Genomic DNA, 18,901 nt, shown 5'->3' with positions numbered 1-18,901 from the left:
CTTCATATGGTTTGAGGTACTGTTGGCTTCGCGCCTTGTCTTCCATCAAGAGTCATCCACGAGCACAATGATGGAGTATAGAATAAAGGACGTTGCCATGATCTACACGAGCACGGTATGATCTTGGAACGCCAGGAGGTCAGGCTTGCGCTAGGATTTGACTGGCTCTGTTCATATTATCCCATGATAGCGATGGCGATGTAGATGGAGATGACTGAGTGACGGGCGATCCAGTGCCCAGCCGCCAGCGTGCTTCGATGGAATGTCGAGAAACCTGTTCTGACGCCACGTGACAAGGCCTGCGAGTCGTTGCTAAGTAAAAGTTCCGGTGGTGAACGTAGTAAATTTTATCTCGGCTAAAGTACATTGAAAAGCAATAAGACGTGTGGACCTTCTTATCGTACCGGCGTAACTCCCGGACTGCATCACTTCCTCTCTGAGTGTCCTCAAAATTTGAAACTATATCATTTCGTGATAGGAGCTTCCTCAATTGCTCCAAATTTTGAAAAGACTTAAATGGTCGCGATTGAACAGGGGGGTATAGCGGAAGCGGGATCGGCGGCGTGATTGGAACGATCAATAGCATAATGAACCGCACTCTTTTTCTTGTTTGCAAGGTGGTCTCCTTAAAGAGAAATAGTTAAAGAAAGTAAAGTATTAATATAAACCTCATAGAATTACTAAGAAAAAATTTATGATTACAAAACTACAGATTCGTCTCGTGACAGGGTGCGTCTCGGGACACAGGGACGGACGTTACTGTACAACCTGTTCTAATAGAAATCGCCATCCAAGACTGTGGAAGAAAACGGGGGTCTGCTATGGCTTGCCGTATGTGGCGTAAAAATCACATTCGCCACCGCCTAGCCCCGCCCCGCACCTATCAAAAGCTCACCTGAGCTTTTTGCTGTTGCCCGTAACAACCCAGCTAGCAAGTTACCAATATTTGCCTTGGCTATCTAGGTATTTCCACCACCACACCGCAGTTGCCTTTTGACTTCTTCAACCTTTCGCCCGCCATCGTTACCTTCCCCATTCTCTCAAAGAACTCTCGCCACCCTTTTGCGCGTGCTTAAGGGCCTTTGTTTTGCTTGGTGTTGATAAGAAGTCGCTGTTTACCAAAACACGTCCTTTGCGCCCGCATCAGGAGAGCTACTGCCTTCTACAGAGTATATTGTCCCTCGTAGAACCAGACGATCTGGCTTCCATAGCTACTCTATCATCGCGCGCAACCTGATACCTTTCTTTGTGCGAAGCTTTTCTTGTCATTGAGACAAGTTGTCGCACTAGACAAAGCCACCATGTCGGACACCGAAAGTCTTGATTATTTGCAAACGGGTTTCGACCCCGCGAGCCTCACAGTTCCACGCCTGCGATCGATCCTCGTCTCCTACGGCATCGAATATCCCTCCAGCGCAAAGAAGGCTCAACTCGTACAGATCTTCACCGACAAAGTCTTGCCTCAAGGCCGCAAAATACTAGCGGCTAGAGCGCGCGCGAGGAGGACAAGCAAGGGCATCACGAACGCAGATCGGGACGAAACGGACGAGGAAGAGTCAATGCCGCCGCCTCCAACTCCGCGGACGAGAACAAGAAAGCCGTCTGCAAAGGTCAGGGCTGAGGAGAGCGAGTCCGATATGCCGGGTTTGAGAAGCCCGACGAAGAGGACTCCGAGGGCGAGCAGCAAGCATGCGAGGGTTTCTGATACCGAGACAGATCCTGGTGGAATTAAAAAGTCGATCCGGAAGTCACTGAAAAGCGAAGCCCCAACTCCAGCGCCAGCTACGAGAGTGAAGGTTGAGGACGATGACTTGCCCGTTACCAATCGGCGGGAGAGTGCCTTCACGTACGACAACCCTTTTCAAAGTGGCAGCTCCCCTCCATCCGAGTCTAGGAATGTAAGTGGAGAGCGAAAGAGAAAGAGCTTGGGTCTCAGTTCCAGCAATCGAAAGAGCAGCTCTATATCAAGAAGGAAAACATCTGTTGAGCCTAAGATCGAAGATGGATTCCACCCGCCTACTTCCGCCACTTTCGAAATCCCAGTTAGCGAGCTCAATGGCCTGAAAGACGTTGACGAAAACGGCGTTGAAGCCAGCGAGGAATTTACTCCCGAAGAACAGCTGGAACTGGTGCGTGAACGTTCAGTCAATGGAATTGATGCCCTTGGTCCACGGAGGCCAAAGAAGCAGGAAGGTCGAAAATTCAACAAGAAAGGGCCAATATGGGTAGCTCTTTTGACTCTGCTCGGTGGTTATGCTACCTGGTATCGTCAAGAAAAGGTTGCTGTGGGTTATTGTGGCGTTGGCAGGAACGCATATGAAGTTATACCCAGGAATATGGACGTCCCTGACTGGGTCAGAGTCATGGCAGAGCCAGAATGCGAAGCTTGCCCACAGCATGCTTATTGCCGCTCAAATCTAGATACTGAGTGTGAAGCAGACTTTGTTCTCAAACCCCATCCTTTGTCAATTGGAGGACTAGTACCACTTCCACCTACTTGCGAACCGGATGGAGAGAAAGTCCGCAGAGTCAAGGCTGTCGCTGATAAAGCGATTAATGAGCTGAGAGACAGACGCGCCAAGTGGGAGTGTGGTGACTTGACCGATGAGGCTGGAAGTCCTGAGCCTACTGTCGAGATCGACGCTGAGGAGTTGAAGAAAGAAGTCAGCAAAAAGCGAAGAAAGGGGATGGGCGAGGACGAATTCGAAGAGTTGTGGGCTGGTGCTATTGGAGAGATTAAGGGTAGAGAAGAGGTTGTGAGCGGCGCTGATGGGTAAGTCGAAATATTGTTTCTTCAAACTCATTTCATTCTATCTTATTGAAGATTGCAAGCTTTATTTTTCAACTCCTATTTTTTAGCATTCCAAATTACCCACATACATTTATTCTGACAACAGACCACTAATCAGGTTCGTTATCCCTGCCATAGAAACCGAAACCTCCTCAGCAGCACCTCTCTCGCCCGCCTCCCCTTCACCTGCGCCCTCAAACGATCCTTCCGACTCACACTGGCAAGACATCGCCTCAAAATTGCTAGTGTAGCTATCCTTGCCCTTGTCATATTTTACATCCGCCATCTCTTTACCTCTCGTGCAGCCGACAATGCTGCTGTTCCGCATCTAGTGTCATTGACACTTGATCGATTAGCTACCCAAGCTACATTCCATGTTCAGGATAAAGAGGATTATCCTGAAGGTTGGATCAGTATTGGACAGCTGAGGGATGATGTCCTTCGGGATCAGCATAGTCTTAGGAAGAGAGAGGCGTTGTGGAATAAAGTGAAGAAAGTAGTCGAAATGAATGCGAACGTTCGCGCCTCGCAACGTGAAAGTAGGAGTGGTGAAATCAGCAGAGTGTGGGAGTGGATCGGCGCTGTAGGCGAGATTGACGGCTTGGAGAAACGACGGAAATCTGGACGTGTGTCGTGGGGCGCTTTTGGTGACAGGAGCAGTCCTGTTAGTGGCAGCGATGGAGGACCTGAAGTAGTACAGGCGAAGTGGCAGGAGGGACGGCCAATTTACTAGTTGATATTTCTTCTATTACAGTATACGTTTTCATACGGCTTTCAATGTTTATGTATGTGTGTTTGTTTATAAGTAGGCACACTTGGATGGGTTTTGGGTAGGACGGCATACCGGATGATACCTATTTAGATACCTCGGTAGCTCCTTGGTACAAATAAAACTTAGTATATTCACAAAAACCCAAGCTATTTATCAACCTCACTGTATGATGTGCTAGACGGCGTGGACAATGTCAAAAGGGGTTTGACTGCCAGTAAGTGCCAAGTTACAACCATTCCAGGTCGCGCCTTGCCTCCATACGATTTATCGATCTATATATGAGGAAGAGCAGAGATCTGAAATTCTATTCTAGTACAAACATAGCTCGCAACCGCTTTCTCCATCTCCATACCCATCTCCAGACTGGCTTCTACCAATACAGCACAGCATCTCTCTTCAAATTTCAAACAGTCTTAAAAGCCACATGGTGCACCTCCGCACTCCCAACGCCCTCCCGCAGAAGCGCAATGTTATCTTTGAATAACTGCGTTTCCCGGAACTTCATATGCGCTTCTTTACTCGTCCAGCCTAGACATAACCGGATTGCCCTTCCTTTGCCTTCTGATGCGCCGTTTTTTGCTATATCTTCAATTACTGGTGGGAGTAAGTCAGCACTTAGTCCTTCTTTCTCTTCACTCCTTCTACTTCTGACGTCTACAACGCAACCCAGCCTTGTCCAAATCCAAAGAAAGAAAGAAAGAAAGAAAGAAAAACACACCTTCCCCCCAAACCCCACCCAAATACTCATCCACATCCACATCCCCTTTCGCCTTAGCCTGATCCAGCACCCCCTCAAACTTCCTCACATTCCCCACAAACACCGGCTTCGTATCATAGAACGTCGCAAACTCAATCACCGGCGCACTCGCGATAATCCCCGGAGGGAACACGGAGGGCGTGAAATGATGCAGATGTACGTTTTCTGTCAGAGGCAGCAAGCGGGCAGCGAAAGGTTGGTAGGATGGGGAGGCCATGAAGGTCTGGTGCGCGGCGAGGGATTCCCAGTCTGTTGTTTGAATGGTTAAAATGTGTTGTTTTTGTTTATAAACACTCTTACTTGTGCTCTACATGGAAGTTGTGGTAGGAAAGGGGAAGGAAACTACCAATGAGCCAAACAACAATATTCGGGTTCTCTAATTGACGGCCCCAGTACGAGCGCTGGTACCCGGCTTGCTTGGCTACAGTAGCAAGCGTTTCATTCCAGGCTTGGGCTGAGTCCGTACCACTGGTTCCGAGGTCGATGCCCGGTTTGAGAGTTATAGTGGCGCATTCTGTCACAGGGGAAGGCATTGTATTTGATTTCTGGGGTGAAAGGTTGGAAGGGTGCTAATTGAAGTGCAGGATGTCAAGCCAACTGAGGAATTGTAGGACGTGGAACTATGAGATGTTAATACTTGTAGGAGGGCATTTCTTTTATGTTGATATCTTGCGGAGTACGGAGTCAGGTGGGGTCAACGCGGGGTTGATTTCGGAGACAAATCACGTGCCAACTTCATATTAATTGCTCAAGCAGAGAAAATGCATTTTTTTTTGGTTCAGAGTGCACACATAGCTCACTTTCTCTCCTCCTCCGTGATATGTAATAATTAAGGTTGCCAAAGCAATTAACGCTCCCCCCAGTTTTGGATTGCCCATGATGCGCCGTAAAACCCAATTTCAGTCGTCAATTGCAGAACTATAGTTCATAATACAAATTCCCTTAGATACGGTGCTTTTCGCTTTCTGTGAAATTGGTTAGTGACTGTCAGATGAATACGAATTAGAAGCAACTAACCAAGTCTCGAGTACAGCATATATAATGCCATTTGATTGCACTCCTGGGTACCCGTAATCGTGACCAGACGTTCGTTGCTGTTGTCTTGTGGCTCGTTGATTTTAATAACACTGCCGCTTAGCTGTCTGATCTCATTGATCTTAGCTCCACCCTTGCCAATGATAGCGCCCACCATGTCGTTTGGAATGAAGATTTGTTGAGTCAGTGGTTGGCCAGGTACCAAGCCTTGCATTGGCTGAGCAGGCGGTCCGGCGTGAGATGCAGGGCCTGCCTGACCAGCTTGGTGAGGTTGCTGTGGTCCAACGCCTCCATACCCTGCTCCAACTGCAGGAGAGCCGCCATAATGCATTGGGACTTGAGGTTGCTGAGCCGGCTGACCACCTTGGGGATAAGCTTGACCATAGGCTGGCCCAGGGGTGTTATGATTACCACGATCAGGGCGACGATGATTTTCTGGGTGACCATAGTTTCCTCCGGCAGGCTGAGGCACGTACGGGACAACCTGCATGCCTCCAGGAACGACACCAGCAGGACCGCCACTCCGAGAAGCATAAGCAGATGCGGCAGGGCCACCGAATCTCTCTGATAGCTGCTCAAAGAGGGTGCTCCCTACGTAATAGGTGGCAATGTGAACGGCATCAGCAACACCGAGGACTACCAATGAACGTTCAGTAGAAAGAGGGAGGCAAGCGTCAGAAGCGTTGAGTCGAGCACCAGAAGCTTCTTGGATCTCGCGGATCCTGACTCCGCCTTTGCCGATGATTGATCCAATGAGGATATGAGGGATGAGAAGTCGAAGCGGGTATGTCTTCGACTGAGGCCCAGAAGTTACGTCCAGTGGTTCGTTATTCAGTGTGCGAATAATTAAGCCAAATGCCTGTTTGGAGTTAGCTTGGAAGTTTGGCAAATGTAACGAGTTGACGAACCTTTGCTACTGCATCAACAACACCGCTAACAGTCAAAATTCTCTCCACTGCGCCCTTCTGATAATCACTGACTGTGCACTTCGCACCAGACGCCTTTCTGATTTGTGAAACATTCTCTCCCCCCTTTCCAATAACAGTCGCGGCCTCGGCACTTGTGATAACAGAACGAATGTGAATCCAACCACTCTCGTCGTGTGGAAGGCTTGATCCTCTATTGGTGTCGTCTCGCGTAGAGGTCACCGATGTTTCAATTGAATGTGAAGCTGCATCTGGAACGACAGTGTCTCCTTGCTCGTCCTTCACCTCTGCTTTCGTGCCATTGGTAACTTCTGTCTTGCCTTCTGGATCAGAGCTGACGACGGGTAGCTCTAAGGTCTCAGGGGCTGCCACTAGTTCCAGATCATCCTCGCTTTTGACAATGTTATCGAGTGCTGGTCGCTTGGCTTCAGGCTGATCGTCCCGAGAAGGAGAAGAGGGATCTTCGAGACGTCGTTTGGTCGATTGATTCGGAGCTGCTGCTGATGGTGAGGCAGACATGATGCTTTCTTGCTAGGGTTAATCTCTTCACTCAAGTTTGGAGAAGTGGTCGGGAAGGAGGTCGGAAAGAAGTATGGATTGATCGTTTTATGTACACCAGGGGGGTCTTCGAAGGAAAACGTGCTGGTGCTGGTGATCGGAAGGGATTGAGCTTGTGCTAGCACGAACGGGGAGGGTTGTTGAGAAGAGAATGGTGTCGTGAGTAGGGGAGCAGGGAGGTAGAGGGTGTTGTAAAGACTTTGTCTTGAGAAGAGAATTCGGGCTTGGGTAAGGTATGAGGGAGGTGGATGGATGAGTTGAGGCGAAAGTGACGAATGACGCGAACTGGCTCTCTGGCTGGGGAGAAAAGCAGTATTAGAGACCTATCCTATCCTCAAACCTTTAGGTCCTTCAATGACCGAAATATTCAGTTGCGTTGGATGTTGTATCTACCCTGTTTGCTGGATGTGTTTCTCTTTTGTGTCGGGAAGGGAAGGGGAGAAGGGTGTAGAGGGAAAGGTCAATAAAGTTGAAGGGGAGTTGCGTTGGTCGTTCCTGCCCTGTCGGTGCCCGTCGTCAATGCTGTCTGTCAATGGCTTGGCGATGGCTGGACGGACTATCAAGATGGAGGTTATATCTGGAGATATTGAAATCAAAAGAAGAGATGGTAGAAGGGAGACCGACAATGCTCAACTCTGTCGCGATATTGATTTGATTTGTAGGAATCCAGACACTGGAGCTCAATGCAGATTCCAAAAGCTAAGGCGGATCTGCAAGCAAGCGAAAAAGCTCAACAAGGATTTGAGCCTCAGAATACAGGCAGCGACGAATTTTGAAAACGCGCTAGGTAGGTAGGTAGTGTTACTGCGCGTCGTCCGAGGAAAGAAACCGGCGTATCATTAATAATCCCAAAGAGAGAAAAACAATTCGTTGATTGAAACGTTTCCGACTTTCTTCTGAATTGGATTCTCCCGAATTTCTAACAGAAATTGGAAGCAGTTACCTAGGCAGTCATGGAGAACTCTCAAATGTCACAAACAGCCACCTCTTACACGGCGCGTCTGGATCGGACTTTGAAAACACTACAAGGAAGAGTCAAAGAGCAGGAAGCTGCATTAGAAAAGGTTATATTCGCAAGTCACCAATCTACAACCAGACTAACTCTCATTAGCTTCGAATATCTACAGCTTCCATCGAAACTGAACCTTCCTCTGACCCTAAGTCTCATTTACTCCAGCTACAAGCGCTCGAAGCTGCTTTCAAGACTCTCATACCTCAAGAGCCATGGCTTCCGCCTGTAGACTCTCCTTTACCAGCTCTTTTAGCTCTGCGCGCCACGCACCAATGTGTCAAGGAAAGTCAAGAATGCACGACTGAAACCGACACCGAGCTCAAGGAGACCCAGAAGCGGCTCGAGAAAGAGCATGCTGATCTCAGTGATGCAAATCTTATTGAGGCAGATCTTACCAGCCGAATTTCTTCACTTCAAGCAGAGATAGATGACCGAACCCAAAAGTCACCTGGTCAGGTCGCAAAAGAGATGATACGCGAATTAAAGAAGAAGAAAACTTATTATGATAGCGAGACTGGGAAACTGGTCAAAGCCTTTAACAGGTTCATAGACGAGCATCTTGCCCCAATGCTTGCCGCTGAAGAGCTCGGGGGACCTATCGTGGGGGAATTACTGGACGTTGACGAAGTTATGCTCGAAGCTGGATTCAGTACTCAGGGAAAGGCAAAAAAAGCAACGGCCAATCCAGATGATGCTAAACGGCAGCGCCGTATCGACGAGATATGGGGTGCAAGACCAGAAGAAGACAGACGGTCTAAGGAGCCTTGGGATGAGAAACGAGCGGCTGCGACAGAAATGCGGGAGCTGACAGAGGAGCTTCTCAACAGCTTAGTCGAAGCAGGTGGGACCGGGCCGGGGGCTTATGTGGAACTTCGAAGTGAAACTGCAGCAGCAAGATTCCTAGTGAGGTCAAAGGTTGCTCAATTTCATCCTAGGGATGCTAGGAAGCTTCGCTTGGTAGATTTTGGGGGCGATTTCGATGATTGAGCTTTCAAATCTATTGTCTCAATCTCTCTACACCTTTACATTCCTCCAGTGCACAAGACCGCAAGGCAGAGTCATTAGTCCAGCCTTTACCAGATACCTACGAGATTGTCGGGAACTGATAAGCCAAAGGCGTCTCCTTTTTCAAGGACCTAAACCGCGATTCCTCCTTTACGCCGCAAGAAGGAATTCGCTGTCACATCTTAAACAAGTCTCCCGGCTCCTGCTCTACTGATATTCAACCTCGGCCTACTCCCTTCAATGCAGACAATCCAGCGATGAAGACAATCCGGGGACCTTGATTGAGATTACTAACATGGTAAAGGGACTCTGTCGTCTCCGCTACCAGCTCCCCCCGCAACCCCCAAATAGACGGCACTGCTCCCTTCACATCGCGCGAAAATGCCAGCTACCCATAACCGCAAGTAGACGGCACTACTTCCTCCACACTACGAAGTTACTCACAGAATCTACCATGTGACTTCTCAAGACTACCTACCTGGAGATCACAGACGGCCTCAGTGAGAACTCAGGTGCATTGTTCAAACACAGACGTCAAACATTCCAGCCGAGTAGGGAGGGCCTGGAATGGCCGACCACGGAACTCTTCCTTTTATCATCTCGCTGCTCCGAAGATAAGGTTCAAGACGCCCACCAGCGCCCGGTATTTCGGAAGCTACCCCTGTAACCCACTCTTGGACTCTCCAACGAGTATTTACGTTTAGGCATGCCAAACAATACTCATTCCTCACCCTTTCAAAATTCAATCGCTACGTGCAAGTGAACACGTTTCCAATATATTTTTTCAGTCCCAATTTATTAATCATTTAGTTGACTTGATATTTTGCAAGAACAATAACCTAACAATGGCTGAATCCTACCGCTTGACAGCGAGCCAAGCTCTTGCTTTAATGCAGAAAGGTGATATTACAGTTGAAGACTATGCCAAGTCCCTCCTCGCTCGTGTCAATGCTCGCGATAATGTTGTCAAAGCATGGGCATATCTAGACCCTGACTTCGTGCTTGCTCAAGCAAAAAAACTAGACCAGATTCCAGCAGAGAAAAGAGGTCCATTACATGGTATTGCAATTGGAGTCAAAGATGTAATCCTCACAAAAGGTAAGCTCTATTTCCCGTTCTCGAGTCCCATTGTTGATCACGTGGGATGTCTAGATATGCCTACTTGCCACAATTCTCCCATCTACAAGGGTGAAGGGCCTAGTCTTGTGGATGCAGCACCAATCATTACTCTTCGTGCTGCTGGAGCTCTGATTTTTGGGAAGACCACTACCACTGAATTCGCATCTACAGTCAATGGTGGACCATCCACGAATCCTCATGATCCAGAGAGAACTCCCGGTGGATCATCTTCCGGATCAGGGGCAGCTGTTGGTGACTACCAGGTATTAAACCTTTCGATACTTCCAGAGCAAATTACGGGCTGACATTTCCAGGTACCTATTGCACTAGGTACCCAAACTGGAGGAAGTACCATTAGACCTGGATCTTTCAACGGCATCTACGCCCTCAAAGTAAAGACTCCCTCCTCTTCTATATCCCTCACACTGACAAATTTAACAGCCAACATGGGGTGCTATCTCCCGCGAAGGCCTAGCGCAATACTCCATGACCTGTGATACTCTTGGTCTCTACGCGAGATCTGTGGAAGACTTGGAACTTCTTTCCAAAGTCTTCCAACTAGCAGACGACGATCCGGTCCCCTCCACACCTTTCTCGATTAAGGGTTCGAAGATTGCCTTTTGTAAAACTCACGTATGGGGCAAGGCTGGGCCTGGTACCAAGGCTGCATGGGAGAAAGCTCAAGATCTATTAAGGAAGCAAGGTGCCACTGTTGAGGAGATTGACCTTCCGGGAGATTTTGATAAAATTAAGCAGTGGCACGCTAATGTTCTTTCCGGGGAGGGCCGAACATCTTTCTTGGGGAGTGAGTAATAATTTCTGAGTATGGTTTGCGCATTATAGCTGATGACAATCGGCAGACTATCTTTTAGCAAAGGACAAACTGCATCACTCGATACAGGGTCACGTGGAGAACTCTACGGGTCTAAGCCGGAAATCACAGCTCGAGAGTTACGATGGCTGTGCGCGGCTTCGACCTGTATGGGACGAGATTGCAGGTAAATACGATGCAATTTTCACTCCTAGTGTTGTCGACGAAGCCCCCGTTGGCATTGAAAGTACCGGTGACGCTGTAAGTTTGATCAAACCTTCATCCACGTAACTTGGAGTTTGACTGATGCTTACTAGTCCTTTTGTTCGATGTGGACCATTCTTCACGTTCCTTGCCTGAATATCCCCGGATTTGCTAGTGAGAATGGCTTGCCGATTGGTTTGACGCTTGTTGGTGCCAGATATCATGACTTGCATGTTTTACATGCGGGGAAGGCTATTGGAGAATTATTTGGAAAGGAGGGTGGTTTTAAGCACATGTTGTTTTAGATAGATATTTAGTAATATCAATTCAACTAATTTGTATGTTCTTTGTCCATACTGTCCCAATTTTTGTTTTAGGACATTTCTTATTTTCTCATTTTCAAACCTTCTCAATTATTAATAGATCATAAGGTTCTATCCTGATTAGCAACAAGAACAAAGTCGAAGAGTGGGAGTTGATTGCGTAACAGAAAAGGGCACATCTGCACATCGTCACCTGACCCTTATTACCCCTCGCTTGGCGCTTAGCAACGGCTTTCCGATAACGCTTGCTTTCTGACGATAGTCAAGCAAAGAGATAGCCAAAAAGCAAAACTAGTACGTTATGTTACCTACTACAGTACGTGGGTATGACTACAAACCTCCACGTCCTTGGTTGCACGAGTTTTGAGCCTCCCCGCTAAAGCTTATAATACCGTGTAACATTCCCCTATTCATCCGTCCTCTTGACCGCTTTCTCGTTGGTCTATGTCCAAAAATCGACGCCCTTTACGAAAAATCGACGCCCTTCACGAAACATTATACCAACAGCGGGACATCATAAGTGAAACTTCTTTTTCCTTTTACATCCTCATCTCTCTCCTACAAATCAATCTCAGTCATGGCTCCTCCCACTGCAATTGACATTGAAGGTGTCACCGACACACAAGCCATTGTACTTCCAAATCCCTTGACTATCAACGGTGTATCTGCGAGACGCACAAAGGCTGGGAAGTTGGTAGCAGGGACTGCAGCCTTTACATCTAGCGACCATTTTAAAAGCCAAGTCATTCTCTCTTCCCTTCCCTCTTCTTCCCTCCTCTTCATAGACACTATGCTAACTTTCACAGACCTCTGGAAAGCCAAATGCGAAAAGATGGGATCGTAAGTCTGTCACACAAACCCCACCTTCTATACATGCTGACCACCCACACGCAGACTACCTTACCATTGAAAGCAAAGCCCGCCAACCATCCTCCCTGAAAGGCGCCGCCCAGTACCTTAGGAACCCCGGTCTCATATCCCTTGGTGGAGGTCTCCCATGCGCCGAGAACTTCCCCATCGAAGAGCTGGCCATCAAAGTCCCCTCACCGCCTCACTTCTCCGAGCAAGAAACCAAGGTATCGGGAACGGTACTCACGGCCGGCAAGTACGATGTCGCCGAGGGGCGTAGCGCATATGACCTCTCCATTGCCCTGAACTATGGTCTCGGTACGGGAAGTGCGCAGATGATCCGTTTCGTGACCGAACATACGGAGATTGTGTGTGATCCGCCGTACGCGGATTGGCATTGTGCGCTCACGGTCGGAAGTACTTCTGCGCTTGATCAGACGTATCGGATATTCTGTGAGCGCGGCGACTATGTACTCTCCGAGGAGTACACGTTCGCGTCTGCCGTCGAGACCGCTCTACCACTAGGCATTAAATTCGCCGGCGTGAAAATGGATGATCAAGGCTTAATAGCTGAGAGTATGGATGAGATACTCAGTAACTGGAATGTCCAAGAACGAGGAGCGCGGAAACCCCGTGTTCTGTACACAGTTCCATCCGGTCAGAACCCCACTGGTGCAACACAGAGCACAGAGAGACGAAAGGCGATCTACAAAGTTGCCCAGAAACACGACATCTACATCCTCGAAGACGAGCCATACTACTTCCTGCAAATGCAGCCGTACACCGGGCCCAACGCCGCCCCTGTTCCCCCACCAGAGAACAACGAAGCTTTCCTCAAAGCTCTCATCCCCACTTACCTGAGCATGGACGTCGACGGCCGCGTGATGCGCATGGACTCATTCTCCAAAGTCATCGCGCCCGGTACACGCGTAGGCTGGATCACAGCCTCGGCGCAAATCGTCGAGCGCTTCGTCAGACACAACGAGTGCTCGAACCAGAACCCCAGCGGAATCTCCCAACTAGTCTTGTATAAGATGCTAGACGAGAGCTGGGGCCATAGCGGCTACTTACAATGGTTAATCAGCCTCAGATTAGAATACACGAGACGCAGAGATGCGATTCTAGCTGCGTGTGAGAAGTTCTTGCCCAAGGAGATTGTGAGCTGGAATCCACCTGCTGCTGGCATGTTTGTACGTCCCCTCTTCCACCCCGCTTTATCTTTTATTTCCAGGCAGCGAACTAACAAGCAAAAGCTCTGGCTCAAAATCGCCCATCACCTACACCCCTCCTACGCCACAACGCCGCTCCTGGACCTGGAAGAAAAAATCTTCCTCGCTGCCGTGGAAAGGGGTGTTCTCATCTCCCGCGGTTCCTGGTTCACAGCTGAGCGCGACGGCTTCGTACCGCAGGACATGTTCTTCCGCGCTACGTTCGCGGCGGCGACCGAGGAGAAGATGACGGAGGCTATTGAGCGGTTTGGAAAGGCTATTAGAGAGAGTTTTGGGTTGGTTGATGGGAAGGTGCGGAATGGTAACGGGGCTTGATAACTTGATTGGAAATGAATTGGGAGGTTGAGGGGGGAGTTGGGGGTGCATTTAGGATTAGCTCCTAGCACGTAGAGAAAGTTACTTCATGGATGGGTATATATGTATGTACGCAGACAGAACCATGGTAGATTAGACAGACGGCTTCGATGCAATGGGTGGGTTGTTGCGTAATGACGAATGAAGAAAGAAGCGTGGTGTTAAATATACTGGACTATATCTAAAGTGCATGGATCGATACGAAAGTGCTTATGCTCCTCTTTCTGCTTCAATTTTAAATGAAATGTATTATTAGAATGAGAGAGACTTTCGCTACTCTAGCTCAGGGGCAAAACAAGATTGGCGAGTCAGGAGTAATTTATAAAAGGTAATTTTACTTGAATACTACATAATTGTCGTATTCTTATTTGATTCCTATACACGTATTTACCATATATTCATAAATCTTTCACATCCCAACTCAACCAATCCCTCCCTCCCCACGCATCACTCATCCACTATCCCCCCCTTCTTCCCCCTTCCCCTCTCCCTCCACAAACGAAACCAGCACTCCCTGGCCCGGCTGCAACACAATCTCAGCCTTCAAACACGGGCTGCCCCCATCCACCGGCCCCATCCGACTCTCCAGTGCGCTGAACCTCTGCAGCAACCTCACAACCGTATACCCCATCTCCGTCAGCGCAAACTGCTGGCCGATGCAGATGCGCGGTCCGCCGTTGAACGGGATATAGGTCCACGGCTTCGGCTGCCACGTGTCCCAGCGCTCGGGGGAGAAGGAGAGCGCGTTGGGGGTTAGGTCCGGTCGCCGTTGCATGATGAGCGTTGAGTAGGTTACGATGTCGTCTTTGAGGATCCCCAGCGGGGAGAGGCCGTCGGGACCGCCGCCTAGGGGGAGAGTGGTGTCGTGGAGCGCGAGGCGGAGGTTGAAGGGGACGACGGGGTAGAGGCGGAGGGTTTCGTGCATGACGTTCTGTGGGGGTGGGGTATTAGGATGTATTCCAAGTAGACGATACATATATTGTCCATACATATATACATGCATGCATATTTGAAGTGACTTTGAAGTAATAAAGCAGAAAAGAAAAGAAACTACCTACCTGTAAATACTTCATACTCTTCAAGTCATCATACGTCGGTGCTCGATGCAGCCCCACCCGATCTATAATCTGCTTCCGCAGCTTCTGGTATATCTCAGGGTGTTTGGCTAGTTCGTAGAATATCCATGACAGGGTCGATGCTGTGGTGTCGCGGCCGGCTAGCAGGACGGCGACGAGCTGGTCGCGCAGGACTTGTCTGTCACGCGTGAAGCCGGCGAGGGCATGCAGGAAGGTATAGCCTTCTTCGGACTTGGTCTTGGTAGCTAGTTCTTCTGGAGTGAGACGGAGCGTGTCATCGATGAATGGGTTGACGAATTCGTTTAGGATCTTGAGTTTTTTGTTGAAGGTCGTTCGGGGGAAGAACTTTTTGGGGGGTCTGGTGCGCGTTAGTAATGGCCAAGTAGGTATGGAAGTGGAAGTGGAGGAAGGGGTGTGAAAGGGAGGATGGGATGGCGGACCCAGCTCTGGCGAGGAAGTTCTGTATCCTCTGGATCTCTGCAAACGCATCTGCAAATTCTAGTTCTGGATTCTCCAAACTCCCCGCACTCCTACCCAACAAGAAGTGTGTTGCTGCATCTAAAGTATACCTGAAGAACAAGTCACTAAGATCAAACTCCTTCCCCTGTCTTCCATCCCAATAACGCCCAGCTTTCGTCATGTGTTCCATCAGGATCTGAACATGCTCTTCAAAGACATCCAGATCACTGACTCGGTCCTTGATAAACTGAGGGCGGAGCAACTGTCTCGAGTTATGCCACTGTTCTTGATCAGTGGTAAAGATAGAATCGCCCAGAAATGCCTTCCATTCCCGATGAAACGGCTCCCCTTTCCCATACGCCGTAAATTGCGAAGCGAGTATCGCTTTGATGTTCTCGGGCTCAGCAGTCAATATCATGCGCCGTCCAAAGGGTGACGCTTCGAAGGTGTAGTCCATGCCTTTCGGCGTCGTGAACCAACGGGTCCAACACTCAACGTCCTTGTAGTGCGTGGTGGCATAGACAGCACGAACGATGATTTCGGCATCTAGGTGTGTCAGTACGTGCTGTGTGTGTCGGAGATGAAGTGGTAGTCACCGAATGGAAACCATGTTGGTTGTCTTCGAGTATGCCCGCCTAAAGCGCGGATCTTTCTTTCGTTGTTGAGCCATTTAGTTATTCCTAATAGAGCGAAGGCGCTGATGAAAGCAACAGCAATGCTCTTGAGAGACAAGCGCTCGAGTATTTCTTCAATCATGATTGCCGGTCAAGTATCCATAGAGTTCAGGAGAGTATTCAGAACTATAGCTTCAAGCCCCGCTCTAGACGGAGGGCATGGGTCATTGTATTTGTACCTGGCTAACGTCCGTTTTCATACCAGCTCGGTCGAAAATTGAATCTTGTCGGGATCTTTAAGGCGGGAGTTTGCGCGCCCAAGGGGGTCTTTTAAGCATGAATGCTCTGGTACAGTAGAAGCCTTGCAGTATTCGGACTAGAGGATCCCTAAATGCTTAAGCACCCGCCAATCAAATGTTGACGGCTGTATATATTTGATGTCGAAGGGATGGGAGGGGCATGTGAAAGCTCGGCCAGTTGCTAGTGCAGACATATGTGTGGGGTAAAGTGCGGAGAGAAGGGCTGCTCCGTAAACCGAGCATCCTTGTTGCACATGATGAAATAGCTTCTGCTCCGGAGTACGAGTAGCGAATCAAAGATGGTGCGGATTTGTACTTCAGTCACTTCCCGCTGTATGGAGTACTGCTCGAACTACAAGTCGCACATTCAAGCCAAAAGTTCACTCCATGTAATCTACTACCACGGGCCTGGGAATTGTCCGCCTTTGGGTACTTTCCATAAATTCCGTGATTCACGAATTACATTTTGTTTATACTATTCGGTATACTTGACTCCCCCTAAGCTCAAATTATAGAGCACACTCTGTGGCGTTGTTTTGGGTACAGAATACCATCTGAACTGGCCCAAGTTGGATCCCTCTAGCCAACATGCGCTCCCTCATCTCCGCCAACCTCGGAGCAGCGGTGATCTGACTCCTGTTTTGTCCACTGGCATCTTGTCTTCCGGACCAAAGCACCTCACCTGCAGCACTGGCTCTCGGCCAGATTGTGGTATCAAGATTAACTGGGTCTGTCTGTTCAGACCAGATGTGAACCTCAGCACCCAAAACCAAGTGCGTCTCATTTGCTGGGACACCAGCGAGGGGATCATAAGCGTATACAAGACGCCAGTTCTTCGTTGGCGAGCAGTAGTCGGCGAATGGGTAGAATTGCTGGAATGATGCCCCATTATCGAAGTTCAACCATTGGCCTTTTCCACAATCAAGGTACTAAATTTATGTAAGCACATGACAAGAACTTGGTTATCAATCTACTTACCCAGAGGTTGTAGTTTCCTCCCACAACCTTATGGCCCTTTGCGGTGGTCTGAGAAACAGCTTCATCGGTCTGCCATGCTTGAACAACTACATCCGACCCAAGTGTGATATTCCACTGCAGGAGCATCTCCTCCCATACCATAGGTGTAAGACCGGCCTTGCGTATTTGATCGTGGTTGCGATCAACCATTTTCTGAACTAGTGGTTGCAAGATTGCAGTATCATTAGAATTAACTGTGTCATCCAGAAGAAAAGTGTTGACGTTGACTTCATCTCCTCCGGTATGGAAGTATGAAGAATAAGGAGAGACTCTTGGCAAGACGTCGTCGAAGAGCTTTTCCAAGAAATCGAAAACCGCTGGGGAGTTCAGCTTCAAGGACCCGCAAGGAGGTTCGGCGCAATACGTGCCCCAAGGTTTGGCATCAAAGGCAGCGATAAGTTCAGGGTGGGAGTAACCGATTGACGATGTGTGGCCAGGCATATCGAATTCCATGATGACTTCCACACCACGTGAGATTGCATATTTTTGGATGTCTTCGATGTCTTGAGGGCTATAACTCAACCCAGTCTGATAAGCGCCTTTTGCTGCCAGCTCGGGAATTGAAGGGATCTCTATCGGCCATGATTGAGCATCCGTCATGTGGAGATGGAGGATATTGAATTTGTTCCATGAAATAGTGTCAATGGTTCTCTTGATATCCTTCACCTCGTACCAGTTTCGAGATACGTCCATGTTCAAGGCACGATGTTGAAACTTTGGCGCGTCGGAGATCTCGATAGGAGCCAGATTAGTATAGACACCATCGCTGGACGATTCCTTGTAAAACAGCTGGATGAATGATTCTAGGGCATGAAGAATACCGACGTAGGATACTGCAGTAATGCTCGTGGTACCATCGGTGGCAATGGAAATGTTGTAAGACTCATCGACTTGACCAGCTAAGGGCTTGAAGGTACTTGAGTTGTCGGGGCCGGTTTGCGTGATGAGTATTGTCTTGATGGTGGAAGCGTCTGCATTGGCGGTAGGCTCGAAACCAGAGAGTTCATTGCGAGCAACAAGTTTCCAAGGGACCAGGTTCTTGGTGAATAGAACGTCCAAGGCGCGCTTGACACCATCGAGGACGAAAGCTTTGCTGGAAGGGGTATGCTTGCCGTATGCATAGGAAGTCTGTTCATCCACCACGAGTTCAGTTTTAATGGTCAACAAATCATTATGAATAGGAATCGAGCGTACGCTTCCACCATTATAGGTGATCTGAACATCCTTCTCAATCCACAAAACAGAGCTACCGGTAGAAATGGACTGGGGCGCAGGCCATAAGGCGAAGACTTGACAAGCAAAGAGGACAATTAAAGAGATTGAGGACCACATTATGCTGGATGCTATGGTGTATGATATTTAAAAAGGCAGCGACATCAAGTGAAGAAGTAAAAGAAGGAATGTGTGCTGAGGACAGCGAGGTTGAGGTTGGTAGAAAAAAAAAGAACAGAGCGGTGGCTCGGAAAGATGAAAGGATCAACCGGGGGACTATATATTCACTCTCGCATTCACATATACCGGTACAGCGGATAAGCAAGGCCAGGCAAGCCGACTAACTAATAAGAGAGAGAGAAATAGAGTTCCAACGGAGAGTGAATGTCGAACTGTCGTACAAAGGAGAGAGAGAGAGAGAGAGAGAGAGAGCAGAGGAGAGCCTAAGGAGGAATAGAGTTTGATGAAGGGTGGAGGGG

The 18,901-nt window shown here is 48.8% G+C and overlaps 8 protein-coding genes across 8 annotated transcripts; 4 read left to right on the top strand and 4 right to left on the bottom strand.

The window, feature by feature from the left end:
* Positions 1 to 1,301: 1,301 nt before the first annotated feature.
* Positions 1,302 to 3,524, top strand: SRC1 (Inner nuclear membrane protein; the record flags this gene model as incomplete). Its single annotated transcript, XM_031146619.1, has 2 exons — positions 1,302 to 2,773; positions 2,930 to 3,524. 2 exons carry the CDS (start codon positions 1,302 to 1,304, stop codon positions 3,522 to 3,524), a joined length of 2,067 nt encoding a protein of 688 aa, XP_031007758.1.
* Positions 3,525 to 3,966: 442 nt separating this feature from the next.
* Positions 3,967 to 4,853, bottom strand: LHYA1_G001638 (uncharacterized protein; the record flags this gene model as incomplete). The annotated part of the gene is made up of 3 exons (XM_031146618.1): positions 3,967 to 4,217; positions 4,282 to 4,569; positions 4,667 to 4,853. 3 exons carry the CDS (start codon positions 4,851 to 4,853, stop codon positions 3,967 to 3,969), a joined length of 726 nt encoding a protein of 241 aa, XP_031007757.1.
* Positions 4,854 to 5,167: 314 nt separating this feature from the next.
* Positions 5,168 to 6,800, bottom strand: rnc1_1 (RNA-binding protein rnc1; the record flags this gene model as incomplete). Its single annotated transcript, XM_031146617.1, has 3 exons — positions 5,168 to 5,238; positions 5,338 to 6,214; positions 6,264 to 6,800. 3 exons carry the CDS (start codon positions 6,798 to 6,800, stop codon positions 5,168 to 5,170), a joined length of 1,485 nt encoding a protein of 494 aa, XP_031007756.1.
* A 992-nt stretch (positions 6,801 to 7,792) lies between these two features.
* LHYA1_G001636 (uncharacterized protein) lies at positions 7,793 to 8,838 on the top strand (the record flags this gene model as incomplete). Its single annotated transcript, XM_031146616.1, has 2 exons — positions 7,793 to 7,903; positions 7,951 to 8,838. 2 exons carry the CDS (start codon positions 7,793 to 7,795, stop codon positions 8,836 to 8,838), a joined length of 999 nt encoding a protein of 332 aa, XP_031007755.1.
* Positions 8,839 to 9,701: 863 nt separating this feature from the next.
* gatA1 (Glutamyl-tRNA(Gln) amidotransferase subunit A) lies at positions 9,702 to 11,295 on the top strand (the record flags this gene model as incomplete). The annotated part of the gene is made up of 6 exons (XM_031146615.1): positions 9,702 to 9,954; positions 10,009 to 10,238; positions 10,290 to 10,367; positions 10,417 to 10,780; positions 10,836 to 11,047; positions 11,104 to 11,295. 6 exons carry the CDS (start codon positions 9,702 to 9,704, stop codon positions 11,293 to 11,295), a joined length of 1,329 nt encoding a protein of 442 aa, XP_031007754.1.
* Positions 11,296 to 11,890: 595 nt separating this feature from the next.
* On the top strand, positions 11,891 to 13,706 carry LHYA1_G001634 (Aromatic amino acid aminotransferase; the record flags this gene model as incomplete). Its single annotated transcript, XM_031146614.1, has 3 exons — positions 11,891 to 12,055; positions 12,120 to 13,352; positions 13,416 to 13,706. The coding sequence occupies 3 exons, from the start codon at positions 11,891 to 11,893 to the stop codon at positions 13,704 to 13,706; spliced, it is 1,689 nt and encodes a 562-aa protein (XP_031007753.1).
* Positions 13,707 to 14,196: 490 nt separating this feature from the next.
* CYP52A1 (Cytochrome P450) lies at positions 14,197 to 16,036 on the bottom strand (the record flags this gene model as incomplete). Its single annotated transcript, XM_031146613.1, has 4 exons — positions 14,197 to 14,676; positions 14,804 to 15,179; positions 15,262 to 15,826; positions 15,877 to 16,036. 4 exons carry the CDS (start codon positions 16,034 to 16,036, stop codon positions 14,197 to 14,199), a joined length of 1,581 nt encoding a protein of 526 aa, XP_031007752.1.
* A 666-nt stretch (positions 16,037 to 16,702) lies between these two features.
* Positions 16,703 to 18,545, bottom strand: LHYA1_G001632 (Beta-hexosaminidase; the record flags this gene model as incomplete). The annotated part of the gene is made up of 2 exons (XM_031146612.1): positions 16,703 to 17,122; positions 17,172 to 18,545. Coding segments are annotated over 2 exons (1,794 nt in total), but the record flags the coding sequence as incomplete, so codon positions are not given.
* Positions 18,546 to 18,901: the final 356 nt, after the last annotated feature.

The sequence above is a fragment of the Lachnellula hyalina genome, assembly GCF_007821495.1.
Source record: "Lachnellula hyalina strain CBS 185.66 chromosome Unknown contig00024, whole genome shotgun sequence".
Classification (NCBI taxonomy): Eukaryota; Fungi; Ascomycota; class Leotiomycetes; order Helotiales; family Lachnaceae; genus Lachnellula; species Lachnellula hyalina.
This window is presented reverse-complemented; position numbering and strand designations above follow the sequence as displayed.